The sequence below is a fragment of the Gekko japonicus genome, unplaced genomic scaffold (assembly GCF_001447785.1).
Source record: "Gekko japonicus isolate JY-2015 unplaced genomic scaffold, Gekko_japonicus_V1.1 scaffold365, whole genome shotgun sequence".
Lineage (NCBI taxonomy): Eukaryota > Metazoa > Chordata > Lepidosauria > Squamata > Gekkonidae > Gekko > Gekko japonicus.
In genome coordinates, this window is record NW_015162488.1 from 438,118 (window position 1) to 457,134 (window position 19,017).

General features: G+C 43.2%; 2 protein-coding genes across 2 annotated transcripts in view; both read left to right on the forward strand.

Moving 5' to 3' along the window:
* Positions 1–1,627, forward strand: part of TMPRSS7 (transmembrane protease, serine 7) — a 36,902-nt gene extending 35,275 nt beyond the window's left edge. Inside the window, exon 18 of the mRNA XM_015405948.1 lies at positions 1,457–1,627. Coding sequence (XP_015261434.1) covers positions 1,457–1,627 — 171 coding nt within the window. The remainder of the gene's footprint in view (positions 1–1,456) is intronic.
* Positions 1,628–8,200: 6,573 nt separating this feature from the next.
* LOC107105903 (suppressor of tumorigenicity 14 protein homolog) overlaps positions 8,201–19,017 on the forward strand; it is a 29,945-nt gene continuing 19,128 nt past the window's right edge. The window contains exons 1-6 of the mRNA XM_015405949.1: positions 8,201–8,281; positions 8,452–8,620; positions 9,543–9,667; positions 11,382–11,449; positions 14,363–14,559; positions 14,643–14,681. Coding sequence (XP_015261435.1) covers positions 8,201–8,281; positions 8,452–8,620; positions 9,543–9,667; positions 11,382–11,449; positions 14,363–14,559; positions 14,643–14,681 — 679 coding nt within the window. The remainder of the gene's footprint in view (positions 8,282–8,451; positions 8,621–9,542; positions 9,668–11,381; positions 11,450–14,362; positions 14,560–14,642; positions 14,682–19,017) is intronic.

Below are 19,017 nucleotides of genomic sequence, written 5' to 3' on the forward strand. Positions count from 1 at the left end.
CCCAAAATTATAACTGTTCTCCAGATGATGGAGATCAGTTCCTCTGGAGAAAATGGCTGCTTTGGAGGGTGAGGTCTATTGGTATCACATCCCTACTGAGCCCCCTCCAAGCTCTGCCCTCCCCCAGGCTCTACTCCCAAATACCTAGGAATTTGCAACCAGGAGTTGGCAACCCCATTTCCAGTCACACATATCTGAAGCTAGAACCACATGTATTACAAGCACTGCATGTCATTGGATCACCAAAACTGCACTGACTTGTGTTTCCGTGAATTAGATTTTCAGTTAAAATCCTTGTTTAGTCATATTTGTGCGCCCTTTCTTCAGCTTCTGCTTATCTTTCGGAAGGCATGTATTTCTGCACTGCTCATTTTTGTCTGAATTAGGACTGGCAACCAGTTTTCTAGCAATCCAGCAGAGTTTCTATGGCTTTTATGTGGCAGGCTGGTTTCTATTGGTGAACTTCCTTTTCCTCATTGCATCTCAACCCTAGAGAAACTGAACAGTTATTAGAGGCACAGGAGACATGGCAACACTGACATGAAGGTCAGGCCCATATCCAGGATTTATTTTTTCAGGGGGCATTTAATTATTATTTTTTTGGGGGGGGGAATTTTTAAAGAACCCTTACTTCCAAGTAGACCAAGTAGAAACACAAGTGTGAGGAGAAGGAGCTGGGACTGAATGGCAAAAAGCCCCCCACCCCGCTTATGGAAAGTGAACCCTATTTTTCTCTAAGCCGCTGCCTTGAACTCCACAAGTTGGCGGAAAATACGAGGAGGGAGCGGGGGAGGAAGAAGTGGTGCTCTGATCCTCTGAGTTGCAGCTTGCCACTGCTGCTATCGTTACTGCTGCTGTTTTGTGCATGGAGTGTCACAGGGCTGAGGGATGGTTGGGCGGGCAGGTAGGACTGCATACCACCCACCCCCAAAACAACCACAACAAAGCCTTGCCTGGCCTGGCACACGAGCATGTGCTCCCCCCTCCCCCCAAGTGCCGCAAAGAAGATGCAAAGAAGTGCCCGGCCATGGCCCCTTGCCTGCAGGCAGCCTGGACAGGCAAGGAACACCTCACTTCTCTCTCCTCCCTTCCCTCTTCCCTCCTCTGCTGGAGAACACAGCAGACCGGCTGGCTGGAGCCTGGATGAGAAGGCCGGCTCGGGCGCTGCAGTGGGGTGGGGCAGCTACATTTAAACTTAAAAAAAAACATTATTATGAGTTTAAAGAAAGAGTTTGTGGGGCGGGGCATGTGATTAAGGGGGCATGCCCCCAAAATGTGCACCATAGTTACGGGCTAGATAAAGGTGCTTACTGTTATATACCAATCCAGAGTTTAAATTCCTTTATTCCTTTACTCAGGAGCAATTTTTATCAACATTGCTAAATGTTTGCAATCATAGAATTATTTAAAATTTTGTTTTCAAGATTGACTTTTGGAAAATTATATCTTTTTTTAGGGAGATTCTGGAGGACCTCTGTCATGTCGAAGCAAAGGTGATGGAAAGTGGTTTTTGATTGGAATTGTCAGTTGGGGTTATGGCTGTGGAAGAGCCAATTTTCCTGGAGTATACACAAGGGTGTCAAATTTTGCTACATGGATCCGCAAATATGTGCCTTCAGTTTTTTAATTTAGCAACAATAAAACACAGAGTCAACAATGAAATATTTCCATTAAAATCATACTTATTAAGCAATTGGCTGTGTTTTCCATTTGTCACTCTGCATGTCACCCCACAAGTTTGCAAATAAATTGTATGCCTCTGTGTTTATTATGAAACATACACAAACAGAGGTTTTGAAAGACTGAGATCCTATCTCTTTTAACCTCAGATGTCATGAAAACACTCTGTACTTTATCTGATCTTTGTGGCTTGGATTCTGCCAAAAATATCTATATATAGTGTGACTTTCCCCCACCCCTGCTGCAACCCCAAATGCCCCCCAAATGTTGCTTCCGTGGCACATGGGAGCCTCTCCCCTCCAGGCTCAGCATAGTTATGCTTTACATATACAAGGCTATAAATAATGAGCTTTGTGATGTTTAATTCTTGTATTTTCAACGACAGGATGCCATCAGAAGAGTGATGACACCAAGAGAAGGACGAACCTCTCGAGTAATCATTCGTTTCGAAGAGTTTCTTTTTCAAACAGATCTCAGTTCTGTAGTTTTTCTTAATATGACCAAACCGCAATGCAGTTCTTACACTCAACAACTCTTTGTTTCAGCTCTTGTGTCCGATTGAAAGACTTGGTAGCTAAGAGCTGAAACAAAGAGTTGTTGAGTGTAAGAACTGCATTGCGGTTTGGTCATATTAAGAAAAACTAGAGAACTGAGATCTGTTTGAAAAAGAAACTCTTCGAAACGAACGATTACTTGAGAGGTTCGTCCTTCTCTTGGTGTCATCACTCTTCTGATGGCATCCTGTCGTTGAAAATACAAGAATTAAACATCACAAAGCTCATTAATAGTCTATTATTGTCCATCTTTTTCACTGTAAGAACTTTGCAGCAATTTGTGTTTTGATGTCTATTGTATTGCTGTTCCCTTGATTGCTATTACATATACAAGGTACTAGGTTTGATTCTCTTGCATTTCCAGTTAAAAGACTCCAGTGCAGGTAAAGGCTTATGCATCAGACCTTGGAGAACTTCTGCCAGAGGGAGAACACTGATCTGTCCCAGTATGAAGGTCAAAATAGATATTATCTTGGCATGAAAAGTAGAAATTAAAATGAAAGCTATAGGATGAGTTATTGGCCAAAAACTGGAGAGAACTAGATTAAAATCTCCACTTTTTTTGTGAAACTCATTGTATGGCCTTGGGGTTGTGTGTGCAACAAAATAGGAAGGGGTTAGGAAGGACAGAAAAACTGCACCCATTGCTTTGAACTCATTGGATACAAATGACATACATACTAACAGTTATCTTGATGAATGCTTTGCATATAATCTAATCCCACATGGTTCTCTAACCCAGTGCTTACTGAGGGCTGGCCAAGCTACATGTTTCACAGTTTGGTGTGATGTGTTGGTGTTCCCCCAACCTGACCTGTAAGCAGTCAGTCACATCATGTCATACTGATGGGAAATTATTTCCCAAGCATGTGTGGGATTTGGACTGAGACTGTGGCACGGGAAAAGAAGGGGCCTCGCCCTGCCCAACACATAATTTTTCCAACCTGAAATGGCCTGTGTACTAACTAGGGCTGTCAACTCTGGGTTAGGAAATTCCCGGAGATTTGGGGAGGGAAATTTAAGGAGCCTGGGGAGGGCAGGGTTTGGGGTGGTAAGAGACCTCAGCACGATATAGTGCCATACAGTCCACCAGGACTGTAGAAAAAGCCCAGCAGGAACTCATTAGCATAATAGGTCACACCCAACAGCAGGAACTCAATAGCATATTGGGCCACACCCCTGACAGCACAGCTCATTACCACATTAGGCCGCACCCACATGTTACCAGAAGTGTGGTTATCCAGCCACACCCACCTTTTGCTTGTTATTCTGTTTACCTTGTTTGTTGTCAAAACCCAGGGCCTTTTTTTGTAGCAGGAACTCCTTTGCATGTTAGGCCACACACCCCTAATGTAGCCAATCCTAATGAGTTTCTGCTGTTGGGTGTGGCCTATTAGGCTAATGAGTTCCTGCTGGGCGTGGCCAACTTGGGAGCCAGCCGGAACTCCGTTCCTGTGCGTTCCTGCCCAAAAATAGCCCTGCTACACCATCTAAAGCAGCCATTTTATCCAGGGTAACTGATATCTGTAGTCTGGAGGTCACTTGTAATTCCAGGACATCTCCAGGCCTCACCTGGAAGTTGGTAATACTATACTACTAATGAGTTGTATGTGCAGACCCCCAATGTAGAAAATAGTACCTGGAGATGTTTTGGGTTGCAAACATGCTGTGGTTGAAAGGCTGAAGCCCTTTCCCCCACCCCACACTGAATTGGTGCCCTGCATGCTTGGAAAATTAGTTTCTATCTGTGTGATGTGTGTCACTGCATGATGTGCTTAGACATCATGCTGGGGAAACCCCAAGCCAACACATCATATTGCCTAATGTGTAGTCTGGCCATGGGATAGCAAAAATGTAGGAGAAGGGATCATGTATATAGGGGAAAGGGACAAGAGATATTTCTCATACAAATCCCCTGCAAGGTTGTTTTCCCTCACCCAAGTTTACTTGCTTGTGAGAACAGCTTGCTTCCTGTAACAGCAGAGCAGTATGAAAAATGGGGGAGATAACCTCATATTGTGTCCCTCATTTGTCCTTCAGTTGCTCTGTGCCTGTTTGATATATATATGAGTGTGGGAAGAACTAGTACCCACAAAGGCACACCAGCTTCCCTGACTTTCCCCAGACAAAACTTTGAAGTAGAGCCCTAAGTGGGACATCACCAGTGATGAGGTGCAAGCACAAGTTGACAGCTGTTTCCAGTGCACCTTAGGACAGGTGACCCCAGCCATGTTCAGCCCAGGTGCACTTTTGGAAGTCTGAACAATGATAGTGGATGCCACCACAAAGTAGCTACAAAGCAGGATTGTGCCACTCACATAATGGGAATGGGATTGACTCTTTGCTTTGGAAAAGAGATGTTATTTAGTTTCAGTTTCCAAAGAAAAAGAAGGGTTTTCTCCCTCATGGCCACAGGGACAGGTTACCCAACCCAGAGACACAAAAAGTCTGCATCTACAGACATGGTAGTAACAAACCTGACCAGCATTTCAGCAGTTTTAATAATCAGTAAGTTTGTAGGGAGTGACCTAAAGCTCCTTGATGAGATCTTTTGGATTTTATCCCCAAACTTTGAGGAACAAGTGAGCACCAGGAAACACATTGGTGGGATCCATATAGGTATTGCTGTCCTATGACAAATTCTAGAAAGGGGGGAAATGGGTTCAATAGCATCATAGTTCCTGTTCAGATATGGTGGTGCTTATTCACTCATTTGACCATAGAGCTTAATGGTCCTCATTTGCACACACATGACTGCGGCATCGAATGATGACTGATGACGGGAATGAATCATTACATATATTAATAAACCAGCAAAAATGATACCATTACATGAAATTAGTTCATGCATTCAACTGTTCATTCAATTAGTTCATAAATTCATACATTAGCCACCTTGGGAACCCTTGTGAGGGCAGAATGGCATGATATAAATTATGTAAATAAAATAAGTAACCTAATAAACTGATGGTTACCCAGTGTCAAGAAATCAGTGTTATACATGTGAATGAGCCCTAAAACACTAATGTCCTCTGCAAGGCCTAATGATTTAGGCTTGGCTCCTATGGACAAGTTCTACATGCTCTAGATATGGTCTTGGATTCTATGTATCTCCAGCAGAAAGCTTCGCTGGTCTGAGATTTTTTCCACCTTTTCCTACCTCCTGGAACCATTTCTGATCCTGGAAGAATTCATTCCCAAGATTGAGGGGCTGGTGTAATAATGGCCACGCCTAGGCTTGCCAAGTCCCCCCGGGTACCGCTGATCTGCCGCTGGCAGATCAGGCCCCGGGGGGAGCCCCACTCTATGGTTTTCCCTCGGATGGTCGTGTCCCCGCCCCCAGTGTGCCTGGCGTCGTCACATCACTTCCGGGTGGCGTGCGTGCGGTGCGTGTGCACGTGCGTGCTCCAGCCGCAAATTGGGAGTCCCTTGCTGCGGCGCAACGCCGGACTTGGCAACCCTAGCCACGCCCATCAGGTGACTTTAGTGGGGAGGGGGAGGGAATGGAGCTCTGGTCACAGAAGAGAAAGAAAGTAATAATTTTCTTTCCTTCGTCTTTCTACTGCAGTTATCCAACCAGTGTGGTTATTAGCACATGCAGGTTCTTCAATTCTTTCATGATCTGTGTAGGACTGGGAGAACAAGGCCTTGAGGCCTAGGCCCAGGAGAGACCTGTGTGGGAGTGGAAAGCAGACAGCCTACAATCGCCACAATGCTTAGCGACGGTTGTAACCAATCTGTGTCCAGGGATTGTGTGAGGAGATTGTGACTTAAGCTTTGTGGGCTGTGGAACTGTATTCTTTTCTCTACTGTGTTCTTTCCTCTCTCAGAGTTAAACTGAGGGAACAGTGTGGTCTGAGAGAAAGATCCCTCACTTGGGACAGAGTGAGTACAGGCACAGGCCTGGTATAAAAGGCTGTGGGCCTTGAATAGTATCCAGTCAAGAGAGATAGTTAGTCATGTTACATTTGTTTTATTTTACCTTTAAACACTGTTGTATATTTTAAGCACCTTGTCTTGTTTTCCTTGCCCCATTACTGTATTAATAAACCATTTGTTTAATGTTCTCTGCCTGGTCATCACTCCTATAGTTCTTGGCTTGAAGGGGCATTTTGGTTGGGCTTGGGAGAGTACTCTGGGCCTTCCCAAGGGACCCTATGTCCAGAGTGGTGGCAGAGGAATGTGGCAACCCACTAGGGATCATGACAAACCCCCAGGAAGAAGCTTTATTGGGATTCAAAATGGCTTTAGGAGGAAGAGATGGTGGGAACTGGGGGAACCAAAACAAAGTCTGCTGCAGAACATGCTTTTTCTTGCATTTGTATATCCATTTGCACAAAGCTCAATGAAATCAAAGGAGCTTGTACAGATGGAAACCTCTGGTTCTCCTTATTTCTGGGCATTTCCATTCTCAGGGGCAGCACTGGCAGGGTCATTTTGGGGAAGGGGGAAGTGGCAGTACTTGTGCCCTCACTTGCATGACATTAAATCTAGATGGGATCCAAGCCATTGGGCTGGATCCAAAGAATCTTCTGCAGTAGAGGGGCAGAAAAGAAGGGAGTCTTTGGTCTGAATCCACTGTATACACAAGAATGCACAAACATGTGCCTTTACCCTAAGCCAGACCATCCTGCATCTGCATGCTGCCCTAGTCCTTTCTAAACTGATGGGTGTGTATGAAGTCACCACTTAACAGAGGAGCCGTTGTGCATGGATTCCTAATCCAGATTGTTGGATCAAGGTGCCTATGTTTATATTGACGTCTGTAACCTACTTGCAGTTCCAGGTCTTATTTGGGGTGGAGAGGCTTGGCCAGCCCTGTACTGCCCAGTTAAATTGAACACTCACACAACAGGTTTCTTTGGAAATTAGGTGGATAAAATTGGCCACAACTTTTTTTGGTTACAGCTAACAACAACCCACAAACACCCCCGCTCAGCAACCCAGCCTACAATATCAATCTCCAACAACACATTAAACAGGGAGGGATGGGTGGGCAAACAGGGCCTCCCCCTCCTGACCGCCCCATTGCCCTTCCATTGGCCTGGGAGAGGAGGGGAGGGGCCTCTCTTCCCGCTGCTCACCAAGCCCCACCCCAAACCTATGTCTGGCCAGGCTCCCCTTCCCTGCCCGGCCTCGCAAATGGTGGGCTTCGCCTACCCGGGCCCTTCCTGTGTTTAAACAATCCTCAATTATTCAAGCAGAATGTGTGCACAGACACCTTTTAAAGGTGGCACAAGGTTAAAAATGCACTTTTATTGTAAAGGTGCTGTTATGTTTTATTTTTGTTTGTAAAGTGGAATCATTTGTAAGGGGGTAGGGTTTTTTTTTAAAAAAAAATGTTTTATAATATGTCTCAAACACTGTGATAATGACCACATCTACAGAATAAACTAAGAGACGGAAAACATCAAGATGCAAGATCACTCAACTTTGTTTTTACACGATACTCTGCTGTAATCATGCTGTAACAAAATCCTCCTCCTTGATACTTACTTGAATGAATTTTGTTGATAGTGCCTATGTATTTTAAAGTTACTTTAGATGTAACTCAGGCTTTCTCAGTATTTTTTATTAGTTGCTTAGTAAGTCTTTTTAATTTAAAGAAAAAACTCTGCTATGAATAGGAAGTTTTGTTTCCTGAGGGTTCCGTAGTTTCTGCTGTGAGTAGCTGTGAGTTTGTTTTGGTCATGGGCTGGATCTCAAGGGATATTTAATTTCTTCTGTGTACACCTGATTGTAGCAGTTCAGTTTGGAAAACAAAGAGTTACAGCGGGGATGACTTCTATTTCCTTCCCAGCTACTAGCTGGTAGTCAGGAGTCTGTTTAGTACAGCGAAGAAGAATCAGGAACAACAGTAGGGGAAACAATCTGTTTCAACCTTACTTAAAAATATGTCTGAGTTCCTTTCGGGATTTTGATTTTGAGATTGAGAATTGGGCAGTATAAATTCGAGAAAAATCATGATGAGGCCTTTCCCCTCCAGGCGGGTCTCTACTATATTCAGCATACCTACTCCAAATGATTCGGAATATCTTTCTGGACTGGTAAGAAATTGCAGTTCACTTATTCACTTGCACTAGCACAAATATTCTCATTTGGAAATTGCTCATGAATGACGTAATAGTAAAGTGTCGGCTGAGCAAAGTTTGTGGTATTTTTAATTTAAAGAAGATCTGCTGAATTTTTGCTCTCTTTCCTTTTTGTTGTTTAACAGGGGCTCTCTCTTCCTCATAGCCAATCTTCAAGAAAAGAAATTATTTGTCTAAAGCATTCTTTTGCCAAAAAAATTAATGAATGTTTATGGAAAAGATGGTTGTTTGGAATATTACCTGTGATTTCCTTGACTCTCACAGTAGTTCTGTTGGTCACGTATTATACGTTATGTAAGTTTCATTCCTTAAACTTGATTTTCAATAAGCATTTGAAGGTTGCCCTTCAGATAGATTTCTTTTAAGTTTTATTTACTTTAACCCCCCAAACTCTAGTACTGTACAATGTTCATCAAAAAGTCAGATGGTGTGCCTTTTTTATCTGTTAGCATCTGAGGATAAACTCCTGTTAAGATATCAGAGTTGCTAGTCTAGCGACAGCTATCTATAAACAGATACATTTTCCCATTAAAATGTGCCCTGCCACCAATGGAAAGGGCTGCTGCATTGGGAACTGAGGTGAGATAGTCCCTTCAGAACCTGAAGTGTGCTCATGGTGCCTCTTGTACACTACATCCATCTCCTAGGAAACAAGCATCACTGTTGAACTGGGTTTTTTCCCCAGACCTCTTTATTAGGATCTAAAATGTTAGAAACCATGTGGTCAAAATCCATAATGCTAAGAGACTCATATTTACGATTTGATAGAACTGAGGAAAACATTTTTATACTCCTTAATTTCTACATAATATTAGGTTGGACCCCAACTTCACCAAGTAGAAAGAGCTCATGAAAAAGCAGATATTCCCATGTGCAGTAGGTTTTGCTTATGAAGGTACTCTGGGGTGTACAGGGAACTGCAGTGGGAAAGATCCATTTGTGTGAGCTCCTCCCACCCCTGGAACCAACAAAAATATTATTAAGAGTCATTTTCATTTGCATATACTAAAAAAAATATTTCTGTGGAAATAATAAATATGGCCACATGTCACAGTATGTTTGTAATGGAAGTCAGATTTGTGGTGAATGTTGTATATTAACTAGGAATGTTTTCTAAAAGGATTTCTAGAAAAGGGCAAGTTAGTATGTGAGTTTTTAAACACCCTTATTTCAGCAGTGATAAATTGTCTTTGTTTTGAATGTTTCTTAATTTCAGCCCCAGCATTCTCTTTCATCTACATTGGCGGAAGTGTAGAAATTCCTAATCTGAGCTACACAAGTGACCTAACACATCCTAAATCACACAGGTTTATAGCGCAAGCTGAAGCTGTCCAGAATTATGTAAGTTTTACTAAATAATATAAAGAACTATGTTGTTGTTCAGTCACACAGTTGAGTCTGACTCTTCGCAACCCCATGGACCACATCACACTAGGCCTTGCTGTCTTCTGCTGTCCTCTGGAGTTTGCTAAATTTCATGTTCATTGCATCGGTAACCAGGGCTATTTTTGGGCAGCAACGCACAGGAACGGAGCTCCGGCTGGCTTCAGAGTTGGCCACACCCACTACAGCCAAAACCTCTGCGTGCGTGGCTACAGAGGGAAGGCCTGGAGGGCAACACCCCCCGGCGACTCCAAGGCAGGTGGGCCAGGGGGGGCCTGGAAGGATCAGGGAGGCCTTCCCTGGCCTGTCCAAGGACTGGCTTGCCTTCAAGGGGGGGGGGCCTTGCCTAGGCTCCCTGCAGCCACAGGGTACCCAGGCAAGCCAAGGGAAGGCATGGGGTGTGGCCTGATATGCTAATGCGCTGCACTGTCAGGGTGTGGCCTAATATGCTAATGAGTTTCTGCTGTTGGGTGTGGCCTATTATGCTAATGAGTTCCAGCTGGGCTTTTTCTACAAAAACTGTCTAACCATGTCATCCTTTGCTGCCCCCTTCTTCTTTGACCTTCAATCTTTCCCAGCATCAGGGTCTTCTCCAGTGAGTGCTCCCTTCTCATTTGGTGGCCAAAGCATTTGAGCTTCAGCTGCAGTTATCTGACCTTCCAGGGAACAGTCAGGGTTGATTTCCTTTAGGATTGACCGATTTGATTTCCTTGGGTCTAAAATTTTGTTTAATAATTACTGTAACTGGGACACGTTATAGGACTTGAATGCTGAGGGAAGGTTTTTAAAAATTTGTTCATGTTCTTAGTTTATTGAAAGCAAATACTCAGTAAGAGAAGGGGTGTCTGGGAAATTGAAAGAACCCTTAGGAAGATTTCCAGGGCTGGCCCTCTCATTAGGCATAGCCAATGCAGTCCATTTCAGGTAGGAGGAAACCTTGGCACACCAGTGAAAGACAGCAAATTGTCTGTTGTTATATTTTTACCACTGAACACAGGCAGCAAAATATCTTACTGTGTCCCAAATTAGAAAGTTGTCTCATTCTGTGTGTTGTTAAATAAGAGGCATGGTAAATTCTTTGATTCAGAAACTTAATACTATTTTGCATTTCTTCATGTGTAAATTTTTTGATTATCAATTTATATATAAAACAAAAAGATGGTTTCATTGAGATTAACAATGCTTGCTTTCTTGCACTCCAAAGTTTGTTCCATTTGTGAGATTAGTACATGTTAACAGGAGGCTTGGAAACACAAAGCATCTCTCTGTTAGCCTCCATTTCCCAAGTGAATGATTCGTGGGTCTCAAAGCTGCTTTGTGCATGGTTGACATGAGTTGTGTATGAGCTAATTGGAAGCCAGAAATGACAGAGATCTTAAGTAGCCTAAATTCATACTGATTTTTTCTTTCTTTCATCATCCTCTTCTTACTGAAGAATCACTTTGATGTTACCTTGTAAAAATTATCAGACTGAAGTGAAATGTTATATTGAAATGGACTCTTTTCCACCGATTAGAGAATTGCTTACTTTGTCAGGTTACTTGAGCTAGACATAAAACCAAACATTATCTTTAATACTGTATAATATGTCAGAAAAATGATATGATTACACTCAAACTTAACAAGATTTTTCTGTTCTTTATATTTAGCTTTCTAATTGTTTAACTATCAGTTTGCAGAATTATATGGCTCTTCTGCCTTAGGAACTTATTACCTGAAATCAGTTATTGCTGCCTTTAGGTAAGTAATTTCATAGTATACTTCCTCGTTGAATATGAAATGTCAGCTTTTGATGGCTTTCTTTAGATTCTCTTGGGGGGTGGGTTAACCCTTTAATTTAAGAGTGAATGGTAGGCCACAGCCTCAGAGGTTCATTGGCAGCCTGGAGCAGGGTTAGCCCTCGTGGCACTGGCAGCTCTGCAAGACCACTCAGCTTGGACCTCACCAGAGCTGATGTGATTGGCACAGGCTCATCTACTGACACTGCCTGCACTGCTGTAGAATGGTGGGAACACCAGAAATAGCAATGGATAAGCCTACCACAGCCGCCAGCATCACTGGTTCAGCTTGCATCAGTCCATTTTAGCAGCCCGTTTTGCCACTGGTTTTATAAATTAAGAAAAACATGCCACTGAGTCACAACCAACTCATGGCAACCCCATCCATGGGATTAGATCCAAGTGGGTAGCCGCATTGGTCTGAAGCAATAGAGCAAAGTTAGAGTCCAGTGGCACCTTTAACAGAGTCTCAATTTTTTACTCTTTACAATTAAGAAAGATAACTGTACGCATCTGTCTCCTATTTTTGACATATTTATTACTATACCTTCCCCTCCCCATTAAATCCAAACAAATGGTGACCTGGTGACTGTATATACTTAGCTTGTTATTGCTGTTTGGCCTTTGCATATGGCAAAACATCTTTATTAAGTTGTATGCTAATTTGCTGTTTACCTATGTAGAGGCATCTGTCTGTATATACGAACTGCTAACTTCCTTTTCAATGAATCTGAAGAAGTGTATGTGCACACGAAAGTTCATACCTTGAATAAAACTGGGTTGTTCTTAAAGGTGTCGCTGGACTCTAATTTTGTTCCATTCATGGGGTGTTCCAGGTGAGAGACAAACAGAGGCGGCTTACCATTGCCTTTCTTTGCATAGCAACTCTTGTCTTCCTTGGTGGTCTTCCATCTAAGTACTGACCACTGCCAACCCCTGCTTAATTCCCAAGCTCTGATGAGCTTGGGCTAAGCTGGGCTATTTGGGTTACAAATTAGAAGAGAGTAAATCCAGGTACTTTAGGTTTGTTTCTTTACTGAGTATGTTATAATCCTAAACACGCTCTCCATCCACATGAAACTAGTCATAACTATCCCACTGAAAGCAATGGGACTTAAATTAATAACAATTATTTCCTTCCACTGGTTTCAGTGGAACTTAGTCAAAACTATTTTAGCTGTGTCAGAAAAACATAGCTAAAATATATTCTAGTAAAAGCACTGGGACATTTCCAAATACTTAGGATTGGAATGGCTTTCTAATTATCTTGGGTTAGCGTGGGTTATCAGAAAAGAAAACCTCTTGTTTGAAAAAAAATCAGACTTGCAGAGTATGCAAATTAATGCTGAAGCTTACAAGTTTTATGCACTGTTTAATTTTTTTATTTATTTTTATTTACCTTCAGCTTGATACCCCGCTCGAACCCCTTGGTTAGGGGTCTCTGAGCGGCTTACATATTTCTTGGTGCTAATCACCCATATTCCCTGACTAGGGCCACAGTGAGTGTATCGGGGTGGGACAGCCTACCAGCACCCCCCCTGTGGCGGCTGTCGTCGGGTCGGCTTTTAGCTTGGTCGGGTCTCCGGACTTGGCGAGGCGTTGTTATTCTTCCAGCGTGGTGGTGGGGAGCTTCTTCCAAGGTGTGCAGCTCCGCCCTGCTTCCGGCCCGGCCTACGTCCTTTCCGGCTCCGCTGAGCCGGAGCTCGGCATCTGCGCACACCCCTCTCTCCACACGGCAGCGTTCGATGTACTCCTTCCACCACCAGGGATCGCTCGGTCGCTGCCCCTTGATCACGCCTGCACGCCGCCGCAACGCCACGCCACCAATGCCGTTCACTCCAGGTCGCCGCCGCCATCATCGCCGCCGCCATTGCCGCCGTCGCACGCCGTCTTCAGCCGCCACACAGGGTGCCCCCCACCCGTCTAAGGGTGGGTACCCATTTATCTACTCGCAATTAGGTTGCTTTCGAACCGTTGGGTAGGCGGGAGCTGGGACGAGGGTCGAGAGCTCACCTCGACCGCGGTGGTACTCGAACAGCCATAGTGGCTGTTCGGGTGATGTTACAAAGCAGGCGTTTTACCGCCTGCGCCACCGCTCCCAATTTTACAATTGGTGTTTTCAGTATACCAATATAAACCTCCTCAACACTTTTTAAAACATGGCTGAGAAAACAATTTTCAAAAGGGCTCTCTCTGTCTGGCATCATTAAAATGTCAGAATATATTCAAAGGTTACCTTTACAAAGTGATAATTGAGTGTGATAATCAAATTCGAATATAATACCAATTCACATATTATGAAGTGTCCAGGTTTGGACTGGGGTATTCACCTAATGCCCTGGATGGCCCACGCTAGCCTGATCGCATCAGGCCTCAGAAGCTAAGTGGAGTCGGCCCTGGTTCGTATTTGGATGGGAAACAACAAAGGAAGTCCAAGACTGAGACACAGAGGCAGGCAATGGGAAACCACCTCTGAACATCTCTGAGTGCCTCTTGCCTACTGGATCACCATGAGTTGGCTGCAAGTCGATGACACTTTCCACCACAACCACCCAACTTATGTCTGATGGGAAGTCAGATGTGAGTTGTGGGTTCTCCTCAGTCCCCACATGTACCCAGTTGGGTACTGCACATGTGAGAACTGAGGAGGATTTGCAATTCACATCAGACTATTATACAGACCACAGGGTGGGGACACCATATTGAACTTGTGTACTGTATATATCAGCTTGCTTCTCTCTATTTTTCAAGATCATTTGGAATAGTTCTGTTAACAACTAATTTTACTGATGTGTCTAGGCCAGTAGATAAAAGTAGTTGCAATCAAAGCCCATTCTATACCTGAGACTTAGTCTGTCATTCTTTCTTCTTCTAGTGAGGGAAAAACTGGCCTTCGAGCGTACTACTGGAGCACCTTTTGGGCCCCACAAGATATTGTTCTCACTATTAAAAATGTAATCTCAGTGAAGCAAAAGCAAATCATTAGTAAAAGGAGACCCCCAAAGATTAATGGTTCAGCTGAAACCTTTTCTTTTGAAGAAGATTTCGATATCGTTACAATGGAACTTTTTGGTAATGGGAATCTGGCATTCTTTCAGTGTTTCAAAACTTAATAGGTGAATCTAACCAACTATGCTGACTATTAATACTTTTAGTTTCAGATTCTATGGACTATGATGTGACATTAAAATCAGGTAAGAACTAATTTATTTTATTGTACTTTGTTTCTGTCTTTTTAGAAGTGTACCAAAAAATGCTTCTGCATAACCTTCATTTATTTCATTCATTCTGATTTGCTGCAAGGCTGAACCCAAAGGGTTCAATGCACCAAAAACCTACTCATTATCAAAAGTAATGGAAATGATCTGAATTTTCAAACACCCTTGTGCAACTTGCATTCATTTAATCAATGATCTTGTGAGAGGGCTTCTGATGATTTCCCCCCTCAAGCACAAGTTCCAGACTAATCACATAGTCTCTATAATAATTTATCCACATTCATTTGGTACCTATTACGCACAATGAAGAGGAATTTTCATGATTCACTATATCTGTCTTAGCAATCATATTTCACAATACAAATTCCAGGGTGTGGTTGGAAGGCCCAAGATACTGCAGAATGCCAGTCTGTTCGGACTGGTTAATGGGGAATCCATTTTTTAAAACCCCTCCAGTGGTGTACCATCCTAGACAGGTTAAATCCCAGTTACTAAAACTGTTAATTTACGCATTAAGGTGTGTGTGTTATGTGCCATCAAGTCACTTCCAGCATGGCGACCCTAAGGATTAATAACCACCATAACATCCTATCACTAACGGCTTTGCTCAGGTCTTGCAAACTAAAGCCCATGGCTTTCTTTATTACATTGTGTCTTCCCCTTCTCCTAGTGCCTTCAACTTTCCCTAGCATTATTGTCTTTTCCAGCGTCTTAAGAACATAAGAGAAGCCAATGTTGGAACTGGCCAATGGCCCATCTAGTCCAACACTCTGTCACACAGTGGCCAAAAATACCAGGTCTTGTCCTCTTATGATGTGACCAAAGCACAATAGCCTCAGTTTAGTCATTATGATTTACCTTCAGTCATTTTAAACGATCTTGGTGTAGTGGTTAAGTGTGTGGACTCTAATCTGGGAGAACCAGGTTTGATTCCCCACTCCTCCGCTTGCACCTGCTGATGTGACCTTGGGTCAGTCACAAGCTCTGGCACAGCTGTCCTTGAAAATGAGCAGTTTGTGTCAGCGTTCTCTCAGCCCCACCCACCTCACAGGGTGTCTGTTGTGGGGAGGGGAAGGGAAAGGAGTTTGTCAGCCGCTCTGAGACTCCAAGTGAAGGGCGGGGTATAAATCCAATCTCTTCTTCTTCTAAAAAGATAATTATCTTGCTTCTCACCTAAAATTTTTAACTTTCACACTCCTGTACGCATGTCCAAGTGAAACTTGGTAAGCAAACCCCTGCTGATCAGGTGGAAGGTGGAGAAGACTGAGAGTGTTACACCCTTCTAAGGACACAGACTTTTTGGTGGGTAGGTTTTACCCGGGTAGGCATCAGTCCCAAATCAATTGCAGCCAATGTAGTCTAATAATGATAAGCTGTTGCCATTTTAAATAATGATCAATTTTTCCCCTCAGCAATTTGGAGTGTCTGTGTGAAACTAAGACTATCACAAATTCTTTTTTTCTGTACTTAATCTTTAGCTAACTGGCTAATAGACATAAATTCTGCAGTATTTCAATATATTTTGAAAGTATTCATTAATTTTATTTTACTTAAGAAGACTAGCAAATTGTAACTGCATTGTATGAATAAAGAAACATATGCTGGCTTTTGAAAAGAATGTAATCCATACTAACTATTCTTGTATGGCTCTGGTTAAGCATTTTAATAACTGGTAATCTCAATCAATTGTATATTTCATCTTTCTTTGGTAAGAATATAAATGAGGAGAAATTTTGGTTTTGGCTTTGTGATAGTACAATGTATAGTCAAACAGAGGAGTTACAAACACTACTGGGTTTTTTAAAGCATAAAAAAGTGAAGCAATGAATTAACAGTTTAGATAAGTGTTTCTATGCCCTGTCCTGGCAATCCTATCCCAGAGTCTGTCTAGTGATTTATTTGCTGTTTATATCCTACTTTCCCAAAATTCAAGGCAGCGTACACTGGTGAAAAGATAAAAAACGTACTGCAATGTGATCCAAGAAATATCGAAGAGTCCAATCTAAGCATCAGAATAACAATAACAAAAGAAGTACCCAGTCCCAGCTTCACTGGAAAGCTCTCCACAACAGAATCATTTTACAAGCCCAAGAGAAGGTCATCAATGCTTGTCCTTTACATGCTTCCTTTGGCAAACCATTCATTCCATGAAACAGGAGCTGCAATGGCGAAAGCACAAGCCCTGGCAGAAGTTGTATTCATGTGTCCAATAGAGAGTATTGTGTGCAAGGCCTGGTGAGCAGATCCAAGCTCATATGGCTGTTACCCTTACATAACATGCTGGCAGCTGCTTAGCGGGACAGAGACAGTGAGGGGGGGAAAGCTCCCTTGCCCATCCTAAACAACTAATAGGTGCTGTTAATAAGTACCTTACCAGGGCTAGGCATGTACAGCCCAGTTAACTGGGTCAGGCTTTAGAACTGCTTTTACTGTAGCAATTTCACAGAAAATTTTCCAGTCAGCGAGGGATACACCCACAGGAAACATTTTCCATTTTCCACCTGCATGTGTTGTTTAGCTGGATTGGGGGTGACTGTCTGACTACAACAGTGCCCCATTTCAGAGAAACTTAGTTTATACTTGGATAGGTCAAGACTAAAGGGCAAACTAGATGTGACAGCTAGAGACAGTTGTCAGCCTTCAGGTGGGGGCTGGAGTTCTGAAACAGATGACAGAGATTAGTTATCCTGAAGGACATGGCAGCTTTGGAGAGCAAACTCTGTTGCCATCACACCCCTGCAGAGCTCCTCCCCTCTTCAAGCTCTGCCCTCCCCAGGCACTACTCCCCAGCCACATGGAACTTCCCAAGTCACAGTCTGCAACCCTAGCTGGAGATCCGTGATCAGATGTCACCCTTTAATGCTAACAGCCACGTGTGTGTGGGGGGGGGGGTAGGAGAGTGTTCCAAATCAGATAGGCTCTTCCGCATTGTCATTTTTGCCACTCATTTATCCCTATTACTTCAGGGTCCCCCCCCCCCCCCGTGTTTTGCTGTTTCTAGTAGTCCCAGAGGGAGCAAAACACATGTGGAAAAGGGGGGGGGGCAACGCAATAGGGACAAATGAGTGACAAAAATGACAGTGTGGAAGAGGCCCTTAGGGTTACAGCATCCGATGAAGAGAGCTGTGTTTCTTGAAAGCTGATACTACAATAAAGCTTGTTAGTCTTCAAGGTGCTACTGGGCTTTTTACTATTTTGCAGCTCTGTAGAAGTATGGTTTAGTCCTTTCTTCTACTGCCATTTTCCTAATGTACCATTTGAGAAACCCTACAGAGGACATAGGCTGGGTTTGGGATAACAGTCATGCTTAACTTGCAAGTTCTTATTCACTCCTGTGTGCAGGGTGCCTGGTTTGGACTGTGACTGTGACACTAATGGGAAAAAGGCTTCAGCCTCCCCCCACCATTTTCCTGACCTGAAAAGATCTTGTGTACATGTCAGGTTTCCCTGAAGATCCAAAGAGTGCAGTCCCAGGATGACTGTAGGTTGGGGAAACAGTGCAGGGAGGAAAAAATATTATGAGGAGATATCCTCTCCATGTGGTTGTTAATAGTACTATCATCGCACCTCCCATTTATTTTCAGTGAGGTGCAATTAATTTTCTCTGGAACAGCTCAATGTGGAAAAAGCAAGAATGGGAATCCTAAGCAGAGTTGCACCCATGGGTTTAGAAGGGTGGAATTCTGTTTAGAGCTGGCGTATCTGTCACCTTGCAGTTGCCCTATAGCCTGTCACAGTCCTGCAACGGCAAAACAAACAACCCAAAAATGCAGTGCTTTTCTACACAATGAGGAGAGGTACAGAAGCTCCATTCTCTGTCCTAACTCTTCACCACAGAAAAAAACAAGAAGCTCCTTCTGTACTAGAGAACAGTGTGGTGTCTTCAGACATGTAGTTAAAAGACTAGGGCACAATCTTGACAGTGGATCTTTTGTGAACAGTTTGTTACAAGATAGCTGTAATAAATGAGATAATATCTTGAAAGAGCAATTATTTAATGCCACAGACAGGGCTACAGCTTGGTTTTGACCTTTGAAAAAAATCAGATATAGATTGCTTTATGTTGATATGGTTTATTTATTTGAGAAAAGCAGAGAGAGGGAAGGAGGGAGGGAGGGAGGGAGGATTTAGATGGATATATTTCTGTTTTAAGAATGCACTGTGACAGAGCAAGTTCCTAGGAGTAAACCCCATTGAATAGACCTGAGTAGGACTCTGAGTAGACCTACTTAGGACAGCGCTGTAAGTCACTGAGCTCGAAGGGACTCGCCTCTGAAGAAGGGTATCAAGGACTTCAATTGATGAAAGATTA